The 24,989-nt window shown below is 35.0% G+C and overlaps 3 protein-coding genes across 5 annotated transcripts; all 3 read left to right on the forward strand.

Annotated features, from left to right (window-relative positions):
• The first annotated feature begins 575 nt into the window (after window positions 1-575).
• On the forward strand, window positions 576-1,889 carry LOC127834720 (uncharacterized). The gene is made up of 2 exons (XM_052360745.1): window positions 576-1,296; window positions 1,610-1,889. Exons 1-2 carry the CDS (start codon window positions 825-827, stop codon window positions 1,750-1,752), a joined length of 615 nt encoding a protein of 204 aa, XP_052216705.1. The 5' UTR covers window positions 576-824; the 3' UTR covers window positions 1,753-1,889.
• Window positions 1,890-2,568: 679 nt separating this feature from the next.
• Window positions 2,569-6,643, forward strand: LOC127834719 (uncharacterized). Of its 2 annotated transcripts, none has more exons than XM_052360744.1 (3): window positions 2,569-3,284; window positions 3,499-6,021; window positions 6,365-6,643. In XM_052360744.1, exons 1-2 carry the CDS (start codon window positions 2,660-2,662, stop codon window positions 3,636-3,638), a joined length of 765 nt encoding a protein of 254 aa, XP_052216704.1. In that variant the 5' UTR covers window positions 2,569-2,659; the 3' UTR covers window positions 3,639-6,021; window positions 6,365-6,643. The 2 variants fall into 2 exon arrangements, with proteins under 2 accessions (XP_052216704.1, XP_052216703.1); XM_052360743.1 differs by having other exon boundaries at window positions 3,499-5,988.
• A 1,982-nt stretch (window positions 6,644-8,625) lies between these two features.
• Window positions 8,626-22,415, forward strand: LOC127835309 (spliceosome-associated protein CWC15 homolog). 2 transcript variants are annotated; one of them, XM_052361668.1, is made up of 7 exons: window positions 8,626-8,765; window positions 15,564-15,701; window positions 16,263-16,369; window positions 17,548-17,633; window positions 19,706-19,804; window positions 20,296-20,405; window positions 21,052-22,415. In XM_052361668.1, the coding sequence occupies exons 2-7, from the start codon at window positions 15,568-15,570 to the stop codon at window positions 21,170-21,172; spliced, it is 657 nt and encodes a 218-aa protein (XP_052217628.1). In that variant the 5' UTR covers window positions 8,626-8,765; window positions 15,564-15,567; the 3' UTR covers window positions 21,173-22,415. The 2 variants fall into 2 exon arrangements, with proteins under 2 accessions (XP_052217628.1, XP_052217629.1); XM_052361669.1 differs by having other exon boundaries at window positions 8,753-8,892.
• Window positions 22,416-24,989: the final 2,574 nt, after the last annotated feature.

Here is a 24,989-nt window from a genome sequence, read left to right on the forward strand (position 1 = left end):
ACTGCGATGTTGTGACATATGGAACTGCGATGTGGTAACACATGGAACTGCGATGTGGTAACATATGGAACTGCGATATGGTAACATCAGGACTGCAATGTGGTAACATATGTGACTGCAATGTGGTAACATATGGAACTGCGATGTGGTAACATATGGAACTGCGATGTGGTAACATATGGCACTGCGATGTGGTAACATATGGAACTGCGATGTGGTTTCATATGTGACTGCAATGTGGTAATATATGAAACTGCAATGTGGTAACAAATGGAACTGCGATGTGGTAACATATGGAACTGCGATGTGGTAACATATGGGACTGCGATGTGGTAACATATGGGACTGCGATGTTGTAACATATGGGACTGTGATGTATGTAATGTAACCATGTAAAGGTAACGGTAAACAAGGTAATACCGACATAAGACATAACAGCATTCATAGCGAAAGTAAAATGGAATATTGTCGGTCGGTTAAGGCGGCGTGGTTGGTTTTGGATGTATAAACCAAAACAATACAAAATACGATAGTTTGATGAGAAACGAGAGTTCAATCGTGTTTAATTATTGATAAATTATTTTAAAAGGAATATAAACTAGAATAATAACTGATGATAAGTATCACTTGTTTTGTAATTCATAACAATTTCCTATCTTTAAATAAAGTTGCGAATATATTGGATCACGTGAAAAACGGTGGAAATGTCTCTCGAGATACCAAAACAAAGTTTAATTTCTGCCACATAGATAAGAACTACATGTATTTACATCCCACGACTTTCACAAATTCAGTTTAGTTTACAGCGTTGTATTAACAAAGAGATGACAGCTAAACGTCAAATGAAGGACTTAGTGCTTTTTATTTTGACAACGTACCATCTTTGTCAGGTACATTGTCGACTTGCACCCGAAACAATAGCGATTAAGAGATTTTTACACGGGTGTCCATTCGCTTTTCCGTGTATGCTTCCACCATGCGACAACCCCGTGTTTGGACCAGGGAACTGCTGTGGATCGTGTCCGGAGCCTGACACAACCTCGGTCGGCACACCGTCTGCTGCAACCCACGGTGAACCTGGCGTTGCAATCAATCACCTGCCGTCGCAGAACAATGTTGGCAGACACAAGCGCTTCACGTTTTTTACGCGTCCAACAACAACGCCACCGACAACTACACATTGTCCATACCCATGTACTTTCCGTGGACAGCATTTCTGTCACCCGTTGCCATGCCATATTACTTGCGTGGATGGTGTACGGCCGCCTGGCGCGTGCTGCTACGAATGTCCTAACGGTTTGTAACCATCATAGGAATAAATCTCGATTGGGAGGCTTTATTATAAAACTTAGCAATATATATTGAGCTTTATAAACAAGAATAGTTATATGCTGACTTATTATTTATACAAATAAATAAGTAAGAAAGTGACTTAACTATAGCTTTATAATTAATCTAAAATACCCTTTATTATATATATATATATATATTGTTTTGTCTTCAACGACGCAATACTCATTTAATGCATGTTTAAATTGTAAACACAATTTAGTTAACAAACATAAAATTATCAAACACGAGTTCCTAAGTGCATGTGTATCCTTTGTAGGTCCGAACTGTATGTACCAGGGAACCGTCATACCGGAAGGACAGAACGCCACTGTGGACGGCGGAGAGGTGGTGTTCTGTTCCAGCGGGGATTTGCACGGCGGATCTGTGATAGTTTATCCAGTTCCTGCGGTCGTCGGCTAACGCATACCGTGCCACGGCGGATCTGTGATGGTTTTATCCAGTTGCTGCGGGCGTCGGCTAACGTATGTCTGCGATTATATTTCATGTCATGTTTTTAAAAAGCTTCCATACGAAATAAACTCTAACGAGATCTTAAACTTGTTTATTGTTGTATTGGCGAACAGATAATTGGACCAGCTCTTGGGACTTAAGCCGTGTCAAAATTAACATATTTTAAAACTTTTTAAAATTATTTTATAATATATCCGTACCATAGAGTACTATAACATGTAAATAATTTCAATTTAACACACACGTGCCTAAGCTACACGTATTATTTTATTTATTTATTTATTTGCAATATTTCTTAATAACCTCATCGATTATCGATTATCGACGCATTACGTCTCCTAGCAAATTCAATAATAGAAATTAAATTCAATATTCGTTGTTTCTTTTTGTTTGTCAGATTTAGTTCGCGTTTTCTTTCCAACAATATTTCAGTTTTACTGCATTGTACAACTCCCACCTTTTCTGGGTATGCTGGTTTACCAGTACTGACTGCACATACTTACGCTAGTAACTGTAAACTTGCCTTACTTGAGTCAGAGGTATGTCATACCATTCTATACAAAAAAAATGTAGCATGGTCGGGGAATGACCTCGCTATCATCAAATTTGTTTTCATGGCTCTATCAACTGAGCTAGCAGGCTCTTTTTATTCACATGCTCTTTAATATTTAGGGAAGTCATTTGTGTACACTATTTCTTATCTCTAAATGATGTCACGAATATCTTGGATTAGCTGAAAAACAATGGGAAGGTCTCGCTAGATATCAAACAAAGTTAAATTTCTGCGACAGAGATAAGAATTAGTAAGACCACTGTCAGAAATTCAGTTCAATTTACGGCGTAACTTAAAAAAGAGATGACGGCTTTGCGTCGAATGAAGGACTTAATGCTCTTTATTTTGGCATCGTACCATCTTTGTCAGGTACATTGTCGAATATCAACCGAAATTATCGCGATAAAAAGATTTTTACACGGGTGTCCATTCGCTTTTCCGTGTATGCTACCGCCATGCGACAACCCCGTGTTTGGGCCTGGGAACTGCTGTGGATCGTGTCCGGAGTCTGACACAACCCCGGTCGCCACACCATATGCGAGTCAGGGCGAATCTGCGGTCACAATCAATCACCTGCCGTTGCAGAACAATGCTGTGAGGTTCAGACGCGTTCCATACGTTAGGACACTGTCCAATCCTAAACCGGTCAAGAGATGGACTGGAATTCCGACCACAACCGAAAATCCACCGACCACCACCGAAAATCCATTGTTTGTGTCTTGTTTGCCAGGAACGAAACGCTGTAGCCCGTTGGTTTTCACGCTCCCAACAGAACCCCCGCAAACAACAACAACGCCACCTACAACTACAGATTGTCCATACCCGTGCACTTTCCGTGGACATCATTACTGTTTCCCGTTGCCATGTATGATTACGTGCGTGGATGCTGTAAGGCCGCCGGGTGGATGCTGTTACGAGTGCCCGAACGGTTTGTAACAATAATACAAGTATAGATTGGTTCTGAAGTTCGTTTATTGAATTTATGCTGATATTAATACAGTAATTCAAATTAGCGATGTAATCTTAATTTAATGCAAATAATTTAACCGAATTAAACACAATTTACTAATAACCAATCGTTAATAAACGCACTGACACCGACAATTATTGCACAACTGTGTGTGTGTTCGTGTTCTTTGTAGGTCCGAATTGTGATTACCAGGGCACCGTCATACCGGAAGGACAGAACGTCACCGTGGACGGCGGGGTTGTGGTGTTCTGTTCCCGCGGTGGTTATAGAGGATCTGTGACGGTTTATGGAGTCCCCGGGGTCCTCGGCTAATAAATGCCTGCGATAATGCCATGTTAAAAGAAATAATCACAAGAAATAAAACACACACACACATATATACACACACATATATATGTACATGTATTTATAGTGTGATAGGTTTCTTGAAAGTGCTTCACAAATAATACATGTATGTAAAATGACGATGCTTCTGTTTAAACTTCTAAAGTAAGTAAGTTCTGTTTAACATTCGGTCGTGTCTATAAAGCTCATCAGAGCAATCTTAAGTCGCATCAGCACAAATCGCAATGTTTACACATTTTATGCTTTTTATCTGGTATAATAAGAAGCAAATCAGATAAGTCGCATACTTAAATAAGCGTGAGATTAAAAGGACTTGCCAGTAGACGTGCGGAAATAACCGCTGCGCTGAGTTTGCATACTGTATGTGGCCCACTGGCGAAGAATCACAACCCATATTCGCGGAAGCCAATATTGCTGCTGCTTCTTTGGTCATTCTGTAACGCTTCCTGTTCTTGATATTTGTCATCAATTACTGGTTTGATACTCCGCTAAACCTTAACCTATTACGTAATCTTTCGCAAAGGACCGATGAGCAGTGTATCAACTGCTTCACACCGGTACTTAAAGAATCAATGGAACGGAGCGTCTCCTAAATCTCGCACTGTCCCTAGTAATCCAACTGACAGGTTCTCAAAAGAGGGGATTGTTCTGTGAGAAATGCCAGATGCACATATACATATTCAGAATAAAACATTTCTAGTCGGCTGGAAAGTGCAAGTGTAATCTGGCCCCTGGTAAACCAGGCTTGAATACATGCAAACGTTCTTTATATCAGGATTGTTATATGAGTCGAGATGTTGATCTATTGATCACTTGCCATAAATGAATGACCTAGCAATTATAATAAAACTCCATTGCCACTTTGTTTATATTTAAATGCCTTGAAAATATTAATATGTTCACTAAGACTTAAGCTGTATCATTGATCTCGAATCCTTTACTTAAAGAAATCTTGCGCAGAAGCGAAATATGAGAGACAGACGTAAATGGGCTTTTATCAAACTTTCATGAAAATGATTAATGTGACGCCCCGACCAAATTAAAGGCGCTTATCGGCGGTATTTTCTATATACAAAGACGTGTTTTAAAATGCATATCGTTCTCTTCACAAATTCACGCATTTTTTAAATGCATATCATTCTCTTCACAAATTCACGCATTTTATAAAATATCAAGTAGACAGGTAAATATTTAATTGATAGACACTGTACAAATGCGGATTCAAAGTTGCAGTGGGATCTACCAACACATACATAAATTGTAGAATACTTATATGAAAATAAAACAGCACAACAGTACCGTTATCAATAATGTTTGTGCTTGATCATGGTGCATGTTCTCGCATATAAAATTATTAACGATGTTTTAGTACTACATGATTTAATATTACTGATGTTCGTGCCGGCGAAACGTGTCTTTGACCACTTGTTTAAGATACATTTTAGGAAAACGACTTTCATTTGTTCCATATTACCTTATAAGACCTTATTTACGGACGCTAATTTGTGCTATAGGCAATCTTGTCACCAAACCAATCGATTAACAAAACCTTTGTCATAATTAACATACTAAAATATTAAAAACAAACACATTTAAAGAATAATTACAAATACATAGTGACTTAAGAGTGCCGTTTAAATGTTAAAAATACTATGAAGTAATTGTGTTTTCAAATATTTTAGCGAAGACAATTTTGTACAAAATTTCTTATCGCCAAAGTTACGAATATATTGGATAACGTTAAAACGGTGAAATTGTCTCTCGCGATACCAAAAAAAAAAGTTATGTTCCGCCGCAGAGATAAGACCTATTTAGATCTCATGACTGTCAGAAATTTAGTTCAGTTTACAACGTTGTTTTGAAAAGGAGACGTCTTCTTCACATCAAATGAAGGACTGATTGCTTTTAATTTTAACAGCGTATCATGTTTTTCTGGTACATTGTCGACTTACACCCGAAAGCATCGCGATCAAGAGATTTTTACACGGGTGTCCATTCGCTCTTCCGTGTATGCTTCCGCCCTGCGACAACTCCGTGTTTGGGCCTGGGAACTGCTGTGGATTGTGTCCGGAGCCTGACACTACCTCGGTCGCCACTCAGTCTGCTGCAACCCACGGTGAACTTGGTGTCACAATCAATCATCTGCCGTCGCAGAACAATGTTGGCAGACACAAGCGCTTTACTTCACGCGTCCGACAACAACAACAATACCCATGTACTTTCCGTGGACAGCATTTCTGTCACCCGCTGCCATGCCATATTACTTGCGTGGATGGTGTACGACCGCCTGGCGCGTGCTGCTACGAATGCCCCAACGGTTTGTAACCACCGTCGGAGTTTATCTCGATTGGTAGGCTTTACTATAAAACTTAATAACATATATTGGGCTTTATAAACAAGAATAGTTATATGCTGACTTATTTTTTATACAAATTTATATAAGTAAAGACAGCGACTTAACTACAGATTTTTTATTAAGTTAAAAGACCTTTAATATATATATATATATATATATGTATATATATATATATATATATATATATATATATATATATATATATATATATATATATATATATATTGTCTTCAACGATGCAATATTAATTTAATGCATGTTTTAATCATAAACAATTTATTTAACAAACAGGAAATGATCAAACACGAGTTCCTTAGTGCGCGTGTATCCTTTGTAGGTCCGAACTGTATGTTCGAGGGTACCGTCATACCGGAAGGACAGAACGCAACTGTGGACAGCGGAGAGGTGGTGTTCTGTTCCAGCGGGGATTTGCACGGCGGATCTGTGATAGTTTATCCAGTTCCCGGGGTCGTCGGCTAACGCATCCCAGGCCACGGCAGATCTGGGATGGTTTTATCCATGTGCTGCGGGCGTCGGCTAAAAATGTCTGCGATTATATTTCATTTCATGTTTTTAAAAAGCTTCCACTCGAAATAAACTCTACAGAGATCTTAAACTTGTTTAAATCTTCTTTGCGAATTAAGCAATATATAGTTAGATTGTACTGTACAAGAAAACCTTGGATCACATCCATATAACTCTTTTGATATATGTAAATTTAATCATATAAACGAATAATAGATTGTTTCGCATTTTGAATAAGACGCCTTACTGGTTGGAAACATTTGACACCTGGTAGAAAAAGACAAACACAGAGTCAAATAAGCCGCATTAATTAAAAAAATACGCAGTTAATAACAGTTGAATACATATTCGGACGGCTAAAGCAGGTGGGTAAAGAGCGCTGGTTGCGTTGGTTGAACTCGCGACCGTTGGAAGACAAGCACGTCGTTTTACAAACTGAGCACACCAGGTCGCTGTATCTTACACACGCACACCACACTCATTCCACTATCCTTTAAAGGAAATGGGTGGACTAATACTCCCGGCGGCACATGGCTCGAACCCACGATCGCTGCGGAACACTAGCGCTGCATTGTACATACAGGACGGCCAAAGCGGCGACGACATGAACCTCTTTTGTGAGAGCACGACAACGAAATCTCAAAATAAACATGAGCTTTACGGACGATTGTTGCCTTATCTTTTTAACGATAAAAATTGAAGGCCAAGTTCCCGATGACGAAATGCTAATAATACAACCTCCGTACAGAGATATGCCTGGAATTGATAATAGCTATATTATTTTACTGCCATCATGACACACCATGTGATTACGCTCAATCTAATATTATTGTTAGTTTAAATGATTAAAAGACGTTGTGTCTTGTTTTATTTTACAGTTTTGACTGTAAACAATATACAAGTTCACTCAAATGCACTTCAAACGCATTACTCATAGTTTTCATAATTGTAGGATGATTCATCCGCGCATATCATCAAAAGTTGGAATACGAACGAATAAGTCATATTTTAATCCATGCCTGATTGTTCAATGTCATATTTTAATCCATGCCTGATTGTTCAATGTCATATTTTAATCCATGCCTGATTGTTCAATGTCATATTTTAATCCATGCCTGATTGTTCAATGTCATATTTTAATCCATGCCTGATTGTTCAATGTCATATTTTAATCCATGCCTGATTGTTCAATGTCATATATTAATCCATGCCTGATTGTTCAATGTCATATTTTAATCCATGCCTGATTGTTCAATGTCATATTTTAATCCATGCCTGATTGTTCAATGTCATATTTTAATCCATGCCTGATTGTTCAATGTCATATTTTAATCCATGCCTGATTGTTCTGTCAACTCATTGCACTTACGACACATTGAAACATTTATCTCCGTGAGAGTATATAACTCAGGGATATTCCAAATATTCATATACTTTAAATAGAAGGTCCATTCAAGTTTCCGTAGACTAAAAATGTTTGAGGTCGTGTCTTTACATAAATGTTCAACTTGACGCAAACATGCATTTAATCTTTTCAGTGGGTAATTTTTTTCGCAAAGCAAACGTTTATTATGTATGATGTGATACTTGTGTAATATATAGTTGCACATGCAGAAGGCGCTTGTTTTCAACTACATGGCTGCTTTTATGATCGACTAGTTTGACATCGTCTTATTGCACACATTCTTAACAAAATATATCAAATATGTTATATCATATTGTCCGGATGAAAAAATAATACTGGAAAAGTTGTTCGTATGTATAATTTGCACGTGCAGCAAGAGGAAACTACACTCCCACGTGGTTCAGACGTGTTAACGCGTTATTGATTAATGATTATAGTGCAAAGTAAAAGGAAATATTCACCAACACTAATGTGCGAAATTTAAAATTGTTATCATGAGCCGTTTTTGAGAAATTAGAAATAATCATTAACGTGTTGCGTTAGAAGTGCCTCTGGGTGTATATGGTTCAATAATGTAGGAAATAACAGTAGTTTCCATAAAAAACAAAGAAGTTACAGACTAGATATCGTTCTTGATCTGGATGGTTTTTAGTTACTTTTTTATATATTTTGAATGCAGGACCTAACGTTAACCCGCATGAGAAGGTTAAAAATTCGATGAGTATGCGAACTAGACTGACACCATCTTGACGGTGTAACCATCTTGAGCTAGCAGTAAATGACGCGTTTCTTACACTACACTGATTTTGTAAGTTGTTCTTTCCATTTTTTGTTTACAAAATCTTCAATATTTCATTTTGTGTATATAAATTTCAACAGTTTATCATTTTGGGTTTGCAGAAAATACGACCATAAACATATAATCAGTTTGAAAGGTACGCGAACAAGTACCATTTCTTTTAATTTTGAATATTGGCAACTGTATTAGAACCTGGATATAATTTATTGCGGATACATTTTAATTTGCTCTTTTAGTTTATCTACATTTTATGACTTTATATAAAACCTTTGTCTATATTACTAAAATAGTAATGACAAAAAGTATTTTATGTTTTCATTTGAATTAAACCAGTACCAAGTTACTTTAGTTAGTTGATTTGTCAATGATATGATTATTGGTGCTGCCTCATTTACAGACTAAAGCGGTAAAGCTTATTTTACATACATGTACCTGCAGGCCTTTTCCGCTCCATTTTGGGAAAACGCCACACTGGAATATTGGGAATTTCGCGTCATGAAAAACCCCATTTTGGGAAAAAAAATTATCGCAAACTTGCTCATTTGGGAAAAATAATCGCATAGTGTTTCTTACATTTCAAAGAAGCCGTTATATGGTAAATAACAACTATTTTGATAACATATTAAAATTTTACAAAATAATATGATTATAGGTGATGCCTAATTTACAGGCAAAAGCTTTTTAAGTTTTTTTGATAACCATGTATTTTAAATAAATATATGGACATGATTGTGTTCAAAATATTATAGTTGTTTCAATAATTAAGTAATGCATAAAAAAAATCAATCTTAAAACGAGTTACATGTTCCAAGCTTAAAGATCTAGCATCTTATAATTTTTTTGTTTTCTAGCCACAGGAATTTTTAGCTTGTTCGGTGTCTGTGGTATAGTGGATGGGGTGTCTGCTAACTGGCTTAGTCACTGGGAGGTCTCTTTATTGATCCCTTAAGTGGGAGCATTTTTTAGATAACCCTAAAGACATACTATGGCGTACCATTTGGGTTGAAAGTCAAGAAGACCTACAAGTTTAAAAGAGAAATGTACGTCAAAGTACAATAATTGTACGTCGACATACAAATAAAAATACACTTCAAAGTTTATATTTGTACGTCAAAGTACAATTTGTACTTCAACATACATGCTTGTACTTCGACGTACACATTTTCTGAACAGCCAATCAAAACACTAGTCTCTTGAGCCGCTCTTCCTTCAGATTTATTCATAATAAATGTATAAAATCTCTTTTTTAATTGAGGACAAAATGAATAAAAATATCAGAATGGCAAAAAAACAATACATAGAAGTTTCAAGTATTTAATGCATTGAAATAGATTATATTACAAATTTGAAGAAGATTCAATTGTTACCTTTTCAAAATTAAAATTATTCAGCATATTGTGAGTATTTATTCATGCGGGGCGGAGTATCACAACCGTCCAGCGCATTACTGTGTAGAAAACGGTAACCAAACAGTTACCAAGCATTAACGGGATCAATTATGTATTATAACCTCTCGTTGGTCGTATTTTGTGATAACCATAACTTGCATAAGTCAGAGGTTAATTCCGCCAAGCCAGGTCGATAAATACGCACAATATCTATGAGTAAGCGGTCGATAGTCGCATAATTTGGTATAAATTATATTAATAATAATATTTAATAAATACGCACAATATCTATGAGTAAGCGGACAATAGTTGCATAATTCGGTATAAATAATAATAATAATTATAATGTTCACTGTCAAATATCTCTAAAAGCAACAGATGAAGGTGTCTTCTGATTGGCCAACACTCAAGGGTCGGTGAAAATTGTACGTCGAAGTACATTTCTCGTTCTACCTAGTAGGTCTTGTAGACTTTCAACGTCATGGTACGTCTCATATAGACACTAAGTACTGGTCCTACCCAGGAAACAGTTTGTTTCATCAAATGTCTCAATTCAACTTGACAGCTTGCTAAAGCAGTTGCATTTAGTATAAACATGTGTGATAAGTGCAGGGTTTTCTATCTGATTTAGGGGACAGGGCCTGGCCTTTTTTGAGGGGAAAAAAATCGAAACACCGGATTTTGGGGAAAATAAGAAAAGTCTTAAATAATCAATTTAACATATTTTATTTTTTTTAAACAAATTCAAGGCAACAGATAATTTAATAATGCAATATTTTTTTATTTTTTACACTGGATCTGGTTAACTTATATATTTACAGGTTTAACAAAAATGTTTTTTGTTTTTTTTTTAAAGCGGGTATATACCATTTTGTCAAATATTAATGAATTTATATAAACTGTGTAAAACACTTTTTATATATATATATTTCAATATAAATTAAAATAAAAGTTAAGAAGAACATGTGACGAAAAATGCGAAATAAGCCAGATATTTAATTCTGAAATTGAAAACGGCTGTACAGCCGAATTCGCCAGCATGTATACCATACATGTACGATGTGCATCTAAACTTACGAGGGGTGTTCCAGAAGTTAGTGGATATTTCGCTATAACTTTCATTTGGTAACATAAATGGAAAACAAATAGCATGTTAAGAATATTTCGTCCTTTCCAAATCTACTCTCCAAATATCATGGAAATACATAAAACAATAAATATATATCAGAGATTTAAACATGTGCCCAATGCGCACACCGACGCACGTGTAACGTTTTTGTTCAACGTCAATGACGTTATGAAGTTAACAACTGTCAAATCTTTTCCACATAATCACCTCCAACGCGAATGTACTTTATGTGTCGGGAAATCCACTTGTCAAAAGTGTCTCTATACCAGTCAGCGTCAAAAGACGACACGATTCGCTTTGCTGCAACTGTAAGTTCCTGTTTACTTGCAAAGTGAATACCGCGCAACTGTGATTTAACTTCCGGAAAGACGCGGAAGTCCATAGGGGCCAAATCCGGGCTGTAAGGAGGACTTAGGCGCTGTAACGTGAAATTTGCCGTAAATTCTGTTTATCAACGACATTTAAACCAAATTTAAATTCGCGCAACGCTCATACTTATAATAAAATACACGCGTGCGCCGCATGTCGTTACTGAGGTCTCTATGGCAACGCGTTTCAAACGCGCTTTATGGAATTCATGCATTTTTAGCTTATATATAAAGTCCGTGATAATTGGTTTGTATAATATGTAAATTTCATTGACTTATACCAGCATACTAATAAGTTATAGCGAAAATCCACGAACTTCTGGAACACCCCTCGTAGTTTAACGGTTTATAATACAAAGACGGTTATTGTTGGAAAATGTGTACGTCACTATCGGCTCGGGGCGCTAATTTGTCTTTGCTGCATTTTATGAAATTCGGCTTCAATGTATAATTTTTCTTGCCTATTTTGTGTTATTGTAACATATTTTATCAATATAATTACAATTGAACACATATAAAAAAATCGTATATACCCGCTTTAATTGGGATTATTTTTTTTTCAATTGGGGAAAAAAACAACCAGATTTCCATTGGGCCGATATTCCGATTCGTGGCATAGGGCGGAAAAGGTCTGACCTGTATGGTAATACGTTGTACTAAAGCAACTGCATTTAGTGATAAAGCTTATAAAGACCATTTACAGGATTTTTTGAAAAAGTAAGACACATCCATATTGTTTAAAAAGTCAATAGTTTTGAACAGCAACAGCAATTTTCTTTTATTTTTGTAATGTTATACTAATAGAATTTTTTTTTGAACATATTTCTTTTACAATATATTTAAATTGATGAAGACAAATCTAATTTGAATAAATTCATACATTACATGTAGGTACAATGTAATCAGAATTGATGCAAAACATACATGCTTTAGAAAAATAATGTCTGCCCAGGACATGTTTCTAATAACTGATCACAATTTGCTAAACCTTAAACCTGCTAGTGACACACCAGTGCTTTCCACAGGCAGTTTAATTGTCCCTTGCTGGATGCTTAAATTTCGAAATCAGAGTCCACAGGGCGTAATTTACCAATTTGTGTATTTTTTAGGTAACTGCAACTAGTCACAGGGTTTTACGAGACGCGATATTCTGCGTCAAGTACACATAAAATGCCAGTCAGGACCCGTCATATTTTAATTTGCGTCCCATGGGACACACAATAATTTTTACATATTGGTTCTCATAATATCAACAAGAAACTCTGAAAGACAACTGCAGTAATTTTCTAGAAGGATGTATGAGTTGTCTCGCTTGTTGATGTATGGACCAATCGTGTTATCGCGCCTGCTAGGTGCAAAGTCTCGAATTGATATTACTTGCGTAAATGTGAGATATTTAGGTCGCTATGAAAGAAAAGCTACTGAGGTTGCGATACCTTAACCGGTATTATCTGGCAAGCAAGATTAAACTAATAAAAATTGATACTAATATAACACTAATTATATTGGGACGCCCATTTTTATTGACAGGACCCCTGAAAAGTATTAACTAGAATCCTAGGGACACCAAAATTTGACATGAATGTAAAACCCTGTTAAGATCAAAGCGATATCGACTTTGCAGAATATTTTAAGAACTGATTGAATGATTCTCTGTCATTTACATGTTTCTCTTTACCCAACTTAAGTCCGCCTATAGGCAGAGCGTTGTATTGGACAATTGATATTGGCCAATGAGAGCGCAAACTTTGCATGAGCGACAGCTTTCGTAGGCATGCACTATCTGCAGTAAAATTATGCAGACAACGGAGGATGTACTTGCCATAAGTGTGTGTTTTTGTGACAGTTTGTTGTCTTTGTCACCTACTACAATCAGTCCCTAGGTTAACACTTCAGCGATGAAATCATGGCAAGTTATTTAGAAGACTGATGATGGCAACCGGGTATAATACGTTAAATCATTTATTCAACTTGTAAAGCGTTTTAACAAATTAAAGTTGAATTCATTACACAAATCTTAAATGTTTTGTCCAATTCTAAGATTGGCATAATTAAATTTGTAATCCAAAATACGCTTCCAAATTTTAATGTTAACACGACATGAACAAATTCTAGCTTCAAATAAACAGTGCTTAATGTATTTCTGCTGTTTCTTTGTCTCATTAAAAAGCGCGCGAAAACTATGCAGACATGTACAACGTCACAGGAAAAGTGTGGGTGTATTTATTGTATAAATACACGAACAGCAAGTCAGGCGACATACATGTGTTCAGTTGGAAAACCCCCGTCCGGATAGGACATTATTTCATCACATCTTTAAATAGTCACATATGCCAAAATTCATTTGCTAAATAAGAAGAAAGGCAAATGTTTTTGTTTATGAAATTCTTGAGCACTTTTATACTTTTATAAAAATAGAATATACGGGATAATCTGGCAATGGAAAGCAAATGGAAAAGAAGTAAGTATGCCGTAATTGATAAAGACAGGTTGATACGGATGCATTTGGGAATCGATCGAGTTGGGATTATGCGTATTTATGCGTGAGAAAAAGTGTTAATAATTAAATAAATGTTGTTATCCATGACTTAAAAGCATTTTTCTTGAAGAGTCATGATGCACAAAATAACGTCATAAATACACTTATTTTATATTATAACAATTACTACAGAGGGGTCACATACCCTCCCCCCCCCACCACAGATGGCCCTAGGTGTCTTAAACATTATAAACAATCCTGTGGAAAGCACTGCATACAATACACTCCTACTGGTATTGACATTGTAATTTGACTCAAACCACTTTTGCACGTGACACTTAAAGCCAGCAAATGGAAAGTGAACCTTTTGTGTTGCTTAAATCCACCACTGTGTGAAAGTGTGAACTGATCTTCACAAAATGCAAAGAACTCTTTAGTTTTATCTTGTAAACTACTTTTTGTGATGGGAATGTTGTAATGCATGATGGGGCAAACTAAATCATTTGGGGTACACATAGCCTTTATTTGTAATTGAACCAGACATAAATCTCATTATTTAACTTCTAAGAATATAACAATACCACTACAGATGCCAATAATGCCATAGCTTTTTTTAATAGTCTAATTTTTTGTATGAAATGATCACAGAGGTGGCTTTAAAATTCATTGAGACAATAATTGTAATGTACCTTATTATACCCCCAGAAACGAAGTTTAGGGGGGTATATAGGAGTGAACTTGTCTGTGGGTCGGTCGGTCTGTCTGTCGGTCAGTCCGTGTCCGCTCTCTAATTCAAGTAGTTTTCATCCGATCTTCACCAAACTTGGTCAGAAGTTGTATCTAGATAACGTCTAGGCCAAGTTCGAAGATGGGCCTTGCATGGGTCAAAAACTAGGTCACGGGGTCACTTAAGTGCGTTTTAAACATTCAGCATGTTGTCCGCTCTCTAATTCAAGTAGTTTTCATCCAATCTTCACGAAACTTGGTCAGAAGTTTTATCCAGATGATCTCTAGGCCAAGTTCGAACTTGGGTCATGCCGGGCCAAAAACTTAGGATCACGGGGTCACTTAGTGCGTTTTTTAACATTCAGCATGGTGTCCGCTCTTTAATTCAAGTAGTTTTCATCCGATCGTCATCGTATTTGGTCAGAAGTTGTATCTAGATGATGTGTAGGTAAAGTTCGAACATGGGCCGTGCCAGTTCAAAATCTAGGTCACTGCGTCACTTAGTGCGTTTTAAACATTGAGCATGGTGTTTGCTGTTTTTTTGTGAAGACAACATGCAAAATATTCTGTGTCAATGTGGCATGTTGGGGTATTCGTCACGTCTGTGACAAAGCTCTAGTTTACAGTTATTTACAGTTTCTGGTACTTGAAGTTAAACAAAAGATGTCAGAACTTACTTCCAGCAAAAAATGAATTGTATTTGTTTTTGTTTACTAGCACAATGACTACAGCAGCTCGCCCGACTTTTGATCCAGCCCGTGGAGGGAAGGGTAAAGGTGAGAGTGGAGACCTGAGCGCCCTGTCTAAACAGTACTCTAGCAGAGACCTGCCTGGACATACACGCCTGAAATACAGGTACTGAGGAACTGTTAGTACATATATAATCAATAGTGAATACATGTATGTGAAATTGATAGCACAGATAAGTTATCTCAGGCCTTTCACCATGCTTGATTTACCACTTGGCCTAAATTTCAGAATCTCAAGTAGTTTTCAAAAATAAGGGTACCACTGTGCTTGAATTTTCAAACATTATCGCTATGTGCTTTAGATTGGTCTGAAGTTATGTGGAAATAAGTGTAAGGTACATGAACAATGGAATCAAATTGCTGAACTGAAGAGTTTTTGCCCTTGCGCCTTAATAAAATCATTGGGAAAGCCTGGGTCATACTAGTTGATTAATTGATCTATAATATTTATGTGTATGTTAGCTAGCTGTTACCATTGTGCAGTGATAACACCTGTTGGAAATGTTAACACTTGTGATTGAAATACTTATTTTGATATAAAACTATATAAAATATTAAAACACTTTTACACACATGTTAAATGTTGTATGATATCATTCAAGTGTCTGTTAATTTTATGTCTTTATAATTAACTAAGTTTAATGTTGATCTTCCAAAACTTGTGCAGACAAGAAGGTCAAGGAACCACAGATGAAGTTCGCAACCGTGACTTTAGACGAGAGCTGGAAGATAGAGAGAGGGCCAACAGAGAGAAGAGGGGGGACAGAAACAGAGGTAAGATGAGATAAGTAAGGGAAAATGAGAAGCAGGGGGAAATGCAGGGTAGGAAAAGATATTGGGAGGCTAAGCATTATGTAGCCTAGGTAAAAACTGAGGTATGATGTAATTTGAGAAAATATGACATATTCTGATATCATTATCAGCTGACTATTTCCTGAATAGTTCAGGCTATATTACTCACCCAAATGTCGGGGGCACCAGTGTCAGCGTTTTGCTCTGATGAAGGTTAAGATGCAATATTTCCATATCACTGTTTCTACTACAGGTCCTTCAATTGAAACTTCACACATGGGCTGAATGTCATTGTGTGGGGTAGATTGGGGTTAATTTCCATGTTCCATTACTCTGACCTGCAATTAAGCAGAACAAAAAGTAAGAAATTGTAGTAAGAAATTAGGATAAGGTAAGCATGCAACTTCTCCATGTCACTGTTTCTACTACAGTTATTCAATTGAGAGTTCAGGCATTATACTATCAAAGTGGAAGAATAGTTGACCTTGCTGTCTTGAGATACACCTGCAGGGTGGCGAGGGGATATTGGAGTCACTCTTATGGTAGATTGATTGGTCAGTTTTTGTCCTGATATAATGTATCAAGTTTGTGTAGCAAACAACTTCCACATTTTTCAAACTTGTACAGTGAAACTTGATATCTGCTATCACCATGAAGTGTAGATGTGCAAGAAACTTTTAATCCCAGTATTTCCATGCATTCCTGGTTACTAGTATTTTCTCTTGAGTTTACAAAGCAGATTATAGCTTTTTTATTAAAGCACGAGCACAAAGAAAGCCTATCAAAAATTACAAAAGAAAATAAAAATAAAAATATCATAATGAAGAAATGGCATAATTACAGGGTTCTCCAGAAACATTTGAGAAGCCATTATATTTTCAAAGTAGCCGGTGACTAAGCAGTTAAAAGGGTGTATTCGCACTATTTCAATTAATATTTTTGGGGAAAAGTAGCGGGCATCTAGATTGAATGTAACAGGTAAAATTGCTGGCTCCAGGTGATTCTTGAGAACACTGATAATAATATAAAAGTCATTGGAATTGTTTTTTATCTTTTTACATCGGCAGTTATGCATACGCCCAAAGATATCACAGAATGCATTAAATCATAAGAATACAATTTCATGTACATGTACACTATACCATGACTGCACATTTTAGACTCTTCAAGCAAGCGTCCCCGCCTGGAACAAATCTCAGCCTCAAATCTGGATGCAGATGATCCTCTGGATGACGATGATGAGGAGGTAAGTGCTATATTTCACCTTTAGTGTAGGTATTTATTAGTTTTGATCCTTTTGATTCTCTGGCTGGATTGTTAGCATTGTCATGCATTTCCATCAACCTTGTTGCTGTTTCACAAACCTGGTACAACTTAAATAAAACTAGAAATAGTGCACTGTCACACATATGCTCATAGCTACCATGTGTTTAAGTTTCAAGGTTCTAGTGCTCATAGTGTAGGAGGAGATAGTGGCCAAGATGAACAGACGGACAGACGGCGGAGATAAGCACATAATCCCTCCGCTCTAATTCGTAGTGTGGGGATAATAAATATTATAAAAGATGACTGTCTCTTAATATCTTAATTATTCAATACTAGACCAGTATGTATTTGAACATGTTTCAAATGTTTCCTTGTTGTTTTTTGCATATTGTTGTAAATGAAATAGTTTTCTTCAGGTATTTACTGGTTGTTGATGTTAAGGAATAGAATTATACCAAGGGCAACCTTATAATTTATAAGTCTATTTTGAGAAATTAAAGCAGGTTCAATTGTGTTTTCTGGATCTTCAGATGACAATTTAAACAAAGCACAGTCTGGTAATGTTATTGAATGGCATTGATATACTTTTTGTTTAGCTGTCTTAAGTATACTATTTACGGAATTACAAAAAAATTGTTCATAATAAATGAAAGAGAACAACATGTTTAAGACATATTTAATTGTAATAAAGAATTAAATCATACCAAATGCAACATAACATTGTAAAATGGTTATTGTTTTTATGCAAACTTCATTTTATTATTTAAAAAATAAGTATATTTAATAAGTCCTTAAAAATTCCTAATCATATTTTTGTGTGAAGGATATAAGCTTACCAATCTCTAATCTTGCAATCACTTTATTCTATCATCTGATTTCTTTATGTAAAGAATATGTGAGATATTAATTATTTTGCCAGAATCATTATCCTACATGGTTTGCTGGATCCTGAAGTTTTTATTAAAGCGCTAAATGAATCCGGGGTTTTTATTAAGTCAATACATGCCTCATGATTTGACAAAAATGTTTTTATTCTATTTTATTTAATGCTTTCCGGTGGTTTAAAGAGAAATATCAGTGAATTAAACTGATAATTTCACTGTTTCAAACAGTGAAAATTATCAGTGAGAATTATCGATAATTTTCATTGTTTCTGTGAAATGACCTCATTTTTTTGACGAAATGACGTCATTATCCCAGCAAAATTCTTTAGTAAAACTCTGGAACAATGTATATAAACTGTGAAAAATACATTAAATAAAAAGAAAATTTGTTGAATTTGGTGCATTATCGATTTTAATTCACTCGTGATCTTAGAAAATACATATTTTCGATGATCACTCGTGAATTAAAAGCGATAATCCACCGGATCCAACAAATATCCTCTATTTCATTTTGATCTTGATAAAATAAACCCCAATATTATGACTGCTAAAAAGGTCAAACATGCGCTGTAAATGACTTCATATCGAGTTTTATGTTTTCCTGTTGTGCTTTTCTTTTGTTCATTGTCAAATCAAGAAAGACAGCATAAATGGTATATAATAATGCTATTGTCAGTGCCGAATATAATGGAATTGATGGGATAAAAATAATACATGGATACATTGTAAATGTAGACTTTGGAGAAAAGTATCTAGTTGGTTAAAATGCCAAAAGTGCAAAGTTGGTAGCATCATTTTGCCTTACAAAATTAATGTATAACTTTTGTACTTTAAAGGCAAAGTTCATATTTTGTCTAGCCCCTGCATGGAAAATTCTTCTTAATGTATAGATCCATCATGAATGTTTTATAAATGTATCTACAATCATTTCTGTCAGCTTAAAGTGCAGTGTTTTTTCTTCATCCTTGCATTGCTCTTTGACCACATTACACACAGATATAATGTCAAATTTATAAGGGTTGTGAATCACATAAAGAATTCTTTAACCAGGCATTTTTTTTTCAAGAATTCTTGTTCTTGACAGCCTGGATGATACATTATCTTCACAAAATCTATGTCATGTATTTGAATTTGAATACAATTTTTCCTCTTGTTCTTCCTTATCAAGGATGAGGACGACAGCTCGGATGATGAGGATGACACTGCTGAACTCCTGGCTGAGCTCAACAAGATCAAGAAAGAGAGGCAAAGAGAGAAGGCAAAATTAGTGAGTTATAACCTAAGACATTTTCATTGGTTTGTATGTTGGTTTATCTGAAATGTTTCTGGTATTTAGAACACATCAGTCTTAGAATCTTGAAGGAATTATTACAAAACATATTGTTTTAGTAATTTTCACTCTCAGTATATAAAAAACCCTTATTTATATGTATGTAGCCCCTGAAATAACTTGATATATTGTCAAATTTCAACACTAAATGTCTGTAGTGTTTATTTGAATTACTTGTCATATATCAAGTTGAAAAATTTGACGAGGTGAATAATTTAATTAATAGGTTAAACAAATAGGTTCAATTTTAATTTGTAACTCCAAACTCTATTAATATATCTAGCATACAGTTAATTCTGGCAGGCAAACTCTATTAAGATATCTAACATAAAGTTAATTCTGGCAGGCAAATCTAAATGTCTGTTTAACGTCAAAGGACAGCAATTCATTTATTCAGGTAAATGTAACTGAAATTATTTCCTATTAAGGACGCCGAGAAGAAAGTTGAAGATGAGCGTATCCGTACAGAGATTATCCTCAAGGGAAACCCCCTCCTCAACCAGGACAAAACACAGACTGACTTCAAAGTAAAACGAAGGTAATGGGACTATTTGGGCGGTCCACAGTGTTAGCAGCAAAACTTAAACCAGTCAGCTCCTTTTTGCCATTTCTTTCTTCTCTTGACACAATTTTTGTTAATGGCGTATAGCTGATTTATATGTGATTTTTTTTCCTTCTTGATAAAGTACCAGAAAACGGCACTTTCCCAATTAAGAGAAAACTACAAATTTCCCAATTAAAGGTTTCCGATTTTTTTTTCTACATATGAAATGCAAGATTTAGTTTCCCTATGTAGCTCTATGGCTTGAACATAAGTTAATATAATATTGACAACACTTGGTTATCAATTTATTTTGGAGCAAAAAATCAAATACACCAATTTTCCCAATTTCAGGGTTTTTCGCGCTTATTATTTCCCAATTGGGCTGGCACCTGTACTTTTCCCAGTTGGGCGAAAGCAATTGCTGCAATGAGCAAAAGGAGTCTAATTATTGTTGATTTTTGTGTGTAACTAATTCCTAATTCAAAGAGTCTTGAAAATATAACTTAAAATTTAAAAATAACAATTCATAAATTAATAAAATACAGCATACACCCATATTTAGTTTAATTTAACATTATATATAATTCTATATAAAATGAATCACATTGTTGTACGATGAACAAGGTATTCTGTATTGCAGATGGGACGATGATGTGGTGTTCAAGAACTGTGCCAAAGGAGGGGAGAGTAAATCACTGTTTATAAATGACACGCTCAGATCTGAGTTCCACAGAAAGTTCATGGAGAAATATGTCAAATAAGTGGAATCATTCTGGAACCTGACTTATTAGTCATTGAAGGACAACCTGAAAGTGATTTTACCAAATTTAAACGGAAAACATTTATTTGTGAAGCATGTATTTAAGTACTAGTAATTTTTTTTACATAAGTATGACATGGTGGTAAACAGGTCTGGTGTCTTATAATTACAACTTATTACCTCCCTTTCAATGCGAGGCTTGTTTTACTAATACTGCTTAAGTTTTCTGGATCTATTTAAAAAATTAAGAGTTTAAGTGAATATTATAATAGGGTATGGTGGTTTCCTCCACTGTGGTGGTTCTAAAATCACACCTTGAAGTACATGCTTCAACATAATTCATGCCAACCTTTTCTATGAATGGTTGTACTCGTAGTATTTGGAGTTGAATTAATTATTGTATATTCTTATTATTGTTAAATAATTTGAATACAAGGGATCATATTTCATAAATTTATTGAGGTTAACATTATTAATAGTTTCACTTCCATTCCAAATTTGATTAGTTTAAAACTACATCTGATTTTTTTTAATCCAGTAACACTGTAGTGAATAGTGGTTATATTATGTTAATAATAATTGAGCTCTGTCGCTGCAAAATTTAGTTGTGAAATTTGTTAAAAATGATATTTCAATGCTAGGGAAAATATTTTAATAAAAAGAGCCTTTGTTCATAGATGTTTGTAATAATCAAAAAGATTTTACTAACCTTACTATAATATATGGAGTAATTTAAATACTAAAATAATTATAACATAGGAAAAGAGATGAGTGTGACAATTTGCTTCCTGTGGGATTCTACTTCAGGAGGTTTGCAGGCAACTCTAATGGGCTCTTTATGCTTTAGAACATATTTTATACTCTATGTTATATATAGGCACATTTTCAAAATATTTATGGAAAGCATTATCAATATATTTATTTATTGTGCTTAATTAGCATCTATAAACAAAACGATTTTCAATATATTTTTCTTAGAAGTGTTATACGGCTGGGTTTAATTTTGTATAAAATAAATTAGTTTTTGAATGTGTAACTTCTTTTTTTTTCATAAATAACAATTGTGCAAATAAATGAACAATTACCTTTCTAATTTTTCTGGAATATGACCCCTCATTGCGATTTTAAAATGCGAATATGTATGAAAAATGTTTCATGTCTGGATAACAATATATGTCCTGTCATTCATTTATAACATATATTTCCTGTCATTTATTGTGTACAAATACATTTCCTGTAATTTATAGTTCGTTGTTTTATCTGGAACTGAAGAATACAAGCATACACACAGGATATAGAAATGAAATGGTTCGACGTTTGCATACTATTGGATACTGTATTGTGATCGTATAAAAGGAAGAAAGCGTTGTGTCCAGTTCTGAATCTATTTCAAATCTCAATGTATCAAAACAACGTTTGCACAGATAAGACGTTAACGTCACGTGACGTTCCGCGCAATGGCGCGAAATCGTCGTAACATGTACAAATTCCCAACATACTCGGGGCCGCAAAATGTGAATAAACACATAGAAATACCACAATATGCACTTGAAATATCGAAGCATTAAACAAATAATTGTATAAATTCAACATTAATATTAAATCAGGGACGAAAATGCATTTTAAACAAAACGTTCTTAGCGCGATTATTGTCTTTCGCTACAACATTCATCAGTCAATTTATGACACTGTTTCGTCTCCTACCTCCAATGGATATAGTTTGGTAATTGGGCGATTCGTAATTCCCCCGTCAGTCCGAATGTTTGCGGCTCGTACTCGTCCGTCGTTGCCTTGGATGAGTGCCTCGACCCTTGCAAATTTCCATCGTGACCGTGGACCTTCATCGTGCACTATGACGATGTCGCCGACTTTAATCGTCTGCTCATTACGCCGGAAATCCGCTGGTTTTACTGAGACAGTGAATTGTTAGCATGCATTAGCTTTACACATAAGTATATAGCCTCTGTATGGGGGGAATTAGGTAGAGTCCGACAGATTCCTGTACAATTGAGGTTAATAGAGGCAAATATTGCAAGGGCCAGAACTTCCTAAATAATAGGCAATATATAACTTCCGGCATTAACGTAGAACTGCATGTCGCCCTGAAGAATGTCCATGAGTATAAATGAAAATCCATTGAAATTATAAGAGGAGATGCATTCACAAGAAATTATTCTTATACTAAGTATATTGAACAAATAATCCAAGGGTCATTATTTCAGTTTAACGGTAAGCGATATTTAAATTTCCGAGTAAAAGACGGGAGAGCTTATGTCCGCCCCTATGAAATTGACGGGAGGGTTTTTATCCGGATGCCTTATATCCCTATTATATGCATGTAAAGTGATAATGTCGAAAGAAAAGCGTGTTGCGCGAAAATCGACTTTAAATACTCCAAACTAAATTTTAGGGTCGGCAAGAAAAAAACAACGTAGGGTCGGGTTACCGGAAACAATTTTACGCTTTAAAACTGTACCTTTAAAACAGAAAATGTCATGATTTGGTAGGGAAATCAAACAACTTATACCAACCTACAGCGCACATCTGATATTGAAAAAATACTTTTGCATATTTTAGGAACGTCATAAATTTTCCTTCACAACGATATTATTTTAATTCAAGTCGGTAGAACATATTGCTTTTATAATTACTTTTATCTTTTCCGAATTTTTCGCAAAACATAATTAGGCATTAGAAATCAAAAAACTTTACCAACTTTGGACGCTAACAAGAGTGCTAATTTGATATTGTAAAACATTATTGTTGCATGTTTTACAAACCTTAGAGGGCCTCTCTACTAGGATACCATTATAATTAATATGGAAAAAAATAATATAGCTTTTATAATCACTTAAACATAGGTTATCCTTAAATGTCGGTATCTCTGTTTTTTGTATTATATATTGTGAAATGCGCATTTTTCAGCTGATTCGTTTGATATAATTATCATGACGCTATGTTAAAAAATTAAAATTTTATTAAGAAAACATGTACATCACATGCGCAATTTTCTGGATGGACGGACTTTTTGACGTTACGTCATAGCATATTTTGATAATAACATGAATATGATATTGACACATAATTTAAATGTTATTAACCTATACAATTACAACTATTAATTCAACACTTGATCAATATCAAATTTCGTATTTTGCTTGGTTTGTTTTTGAATACACGTTTAAAAACAACAAATAAAATAAGTTGTAAATAAAACAAGACAAACACATACCATATCTCCAGGTTAATTTCAAAACTGTGTTGACTGCCATTACTACAAAAGTACAAGTTTTTAAATGAAATAACGAAATAAATCCTGAACTTCTTCCATTTAGCTTTTGTTTTGACATTTTTATTATCTTATATTTATTCAAACCAAGTTATACATGAACAGCACATTCGTCTTTAAATACTACTTGTATGTATACGCTGCCCTGTATCTTTTTGAGCAACAGTATTTAAAAGTATTTAATTAAAATAATAAGACTTGCAAAACCAGCATAGTTGTTGATAACCTGTCATCGGGCTAACGGAGTTCACATTTTGCAAATGCATTTTGTGTTTTGACCTTTTTGGTCAGTCATCCTGGTTATTCACAATATAATGAGGAGTTTATGACAAAAAGGTTGCATTTTATCAAACCATTCAGAACAGAAGTATTATGTTATAACGTATTGGGTTGTTGGTTACATGGTTAACACGTACTACAGTATTTTTTAAAATGGTATCAACGCCATTGATAAGAAATGAAGCATTAGGAAGACTAGCAAGCACTGATTAACAAAGTATAAAAATGAAGTGTCTTGAAACATTACACG

This window comes from Dreissena polymorpha, chromosome 6 (genome assembly GCF_020536995.1).
Source record: "Dreissena polymorpha isolate Duluth1 chromosome 6, UMN_Dpol_1.0, whole genome shotgun sequence".
Taxonomy (NCBI): Eukaryota; Metazoa; Mollusca; class Bivalvia; order Myida; family Dreissenidae; genus Dreissena; species Dreissena polymorpha.

Bases quoted from the DNA above. Each gene is read 5' to 3' on its own strand.
- LOC127834720 (XM_052360745.1), top strand. From the start codon at position 825: ATGACAGCTAAACGTCAAATGAAGGACTTAGTGCTTTTTATTTTGACA. The intron at 1,297-1,609 runs GTTTGTAACCAT...TATCCTTTGTAG, and splicing joins CTGCTACGAATGTCCTAACG to GTCCGAACTGTATGTACCAG.
- LOC127834719 (XM_052360744.1), top strand. From the start codon at position 2,660: ATGACGGCTTTGCGTCGAATGAAGGACTTAATGCTCTTTATTTTGGCA. The intron at 3,285-3,498 runs GTTTGTAACAAT...TGTTCTTTGTAG, and splicing joins CTGTTACGAGTGCCCGAACG to GTCCGAATTGTGATTACCAG.
- LOC127835309 (XM_052361668.1), top strand. From the start codon at position 15,568: ATGACTACAGCAGCTCGCCCGACTTTTGATCCAGCCCGTGGAGGGAAG. The intron at 17,634-19,705 runs GTAAGTGCTATA...TTCCTTATCAAG, and splicing joins TGGATGACGATGATGAGGAG to GATGAGGACGACAGCTCGGA. The intron at 19,805-20,295 runs GTGAGTTATAAC...TTTCCTATTAAG, and splicing joins AAAGAGAGAAGGCAAAATTA to GACGCCGAGAAGAAAGTTGA.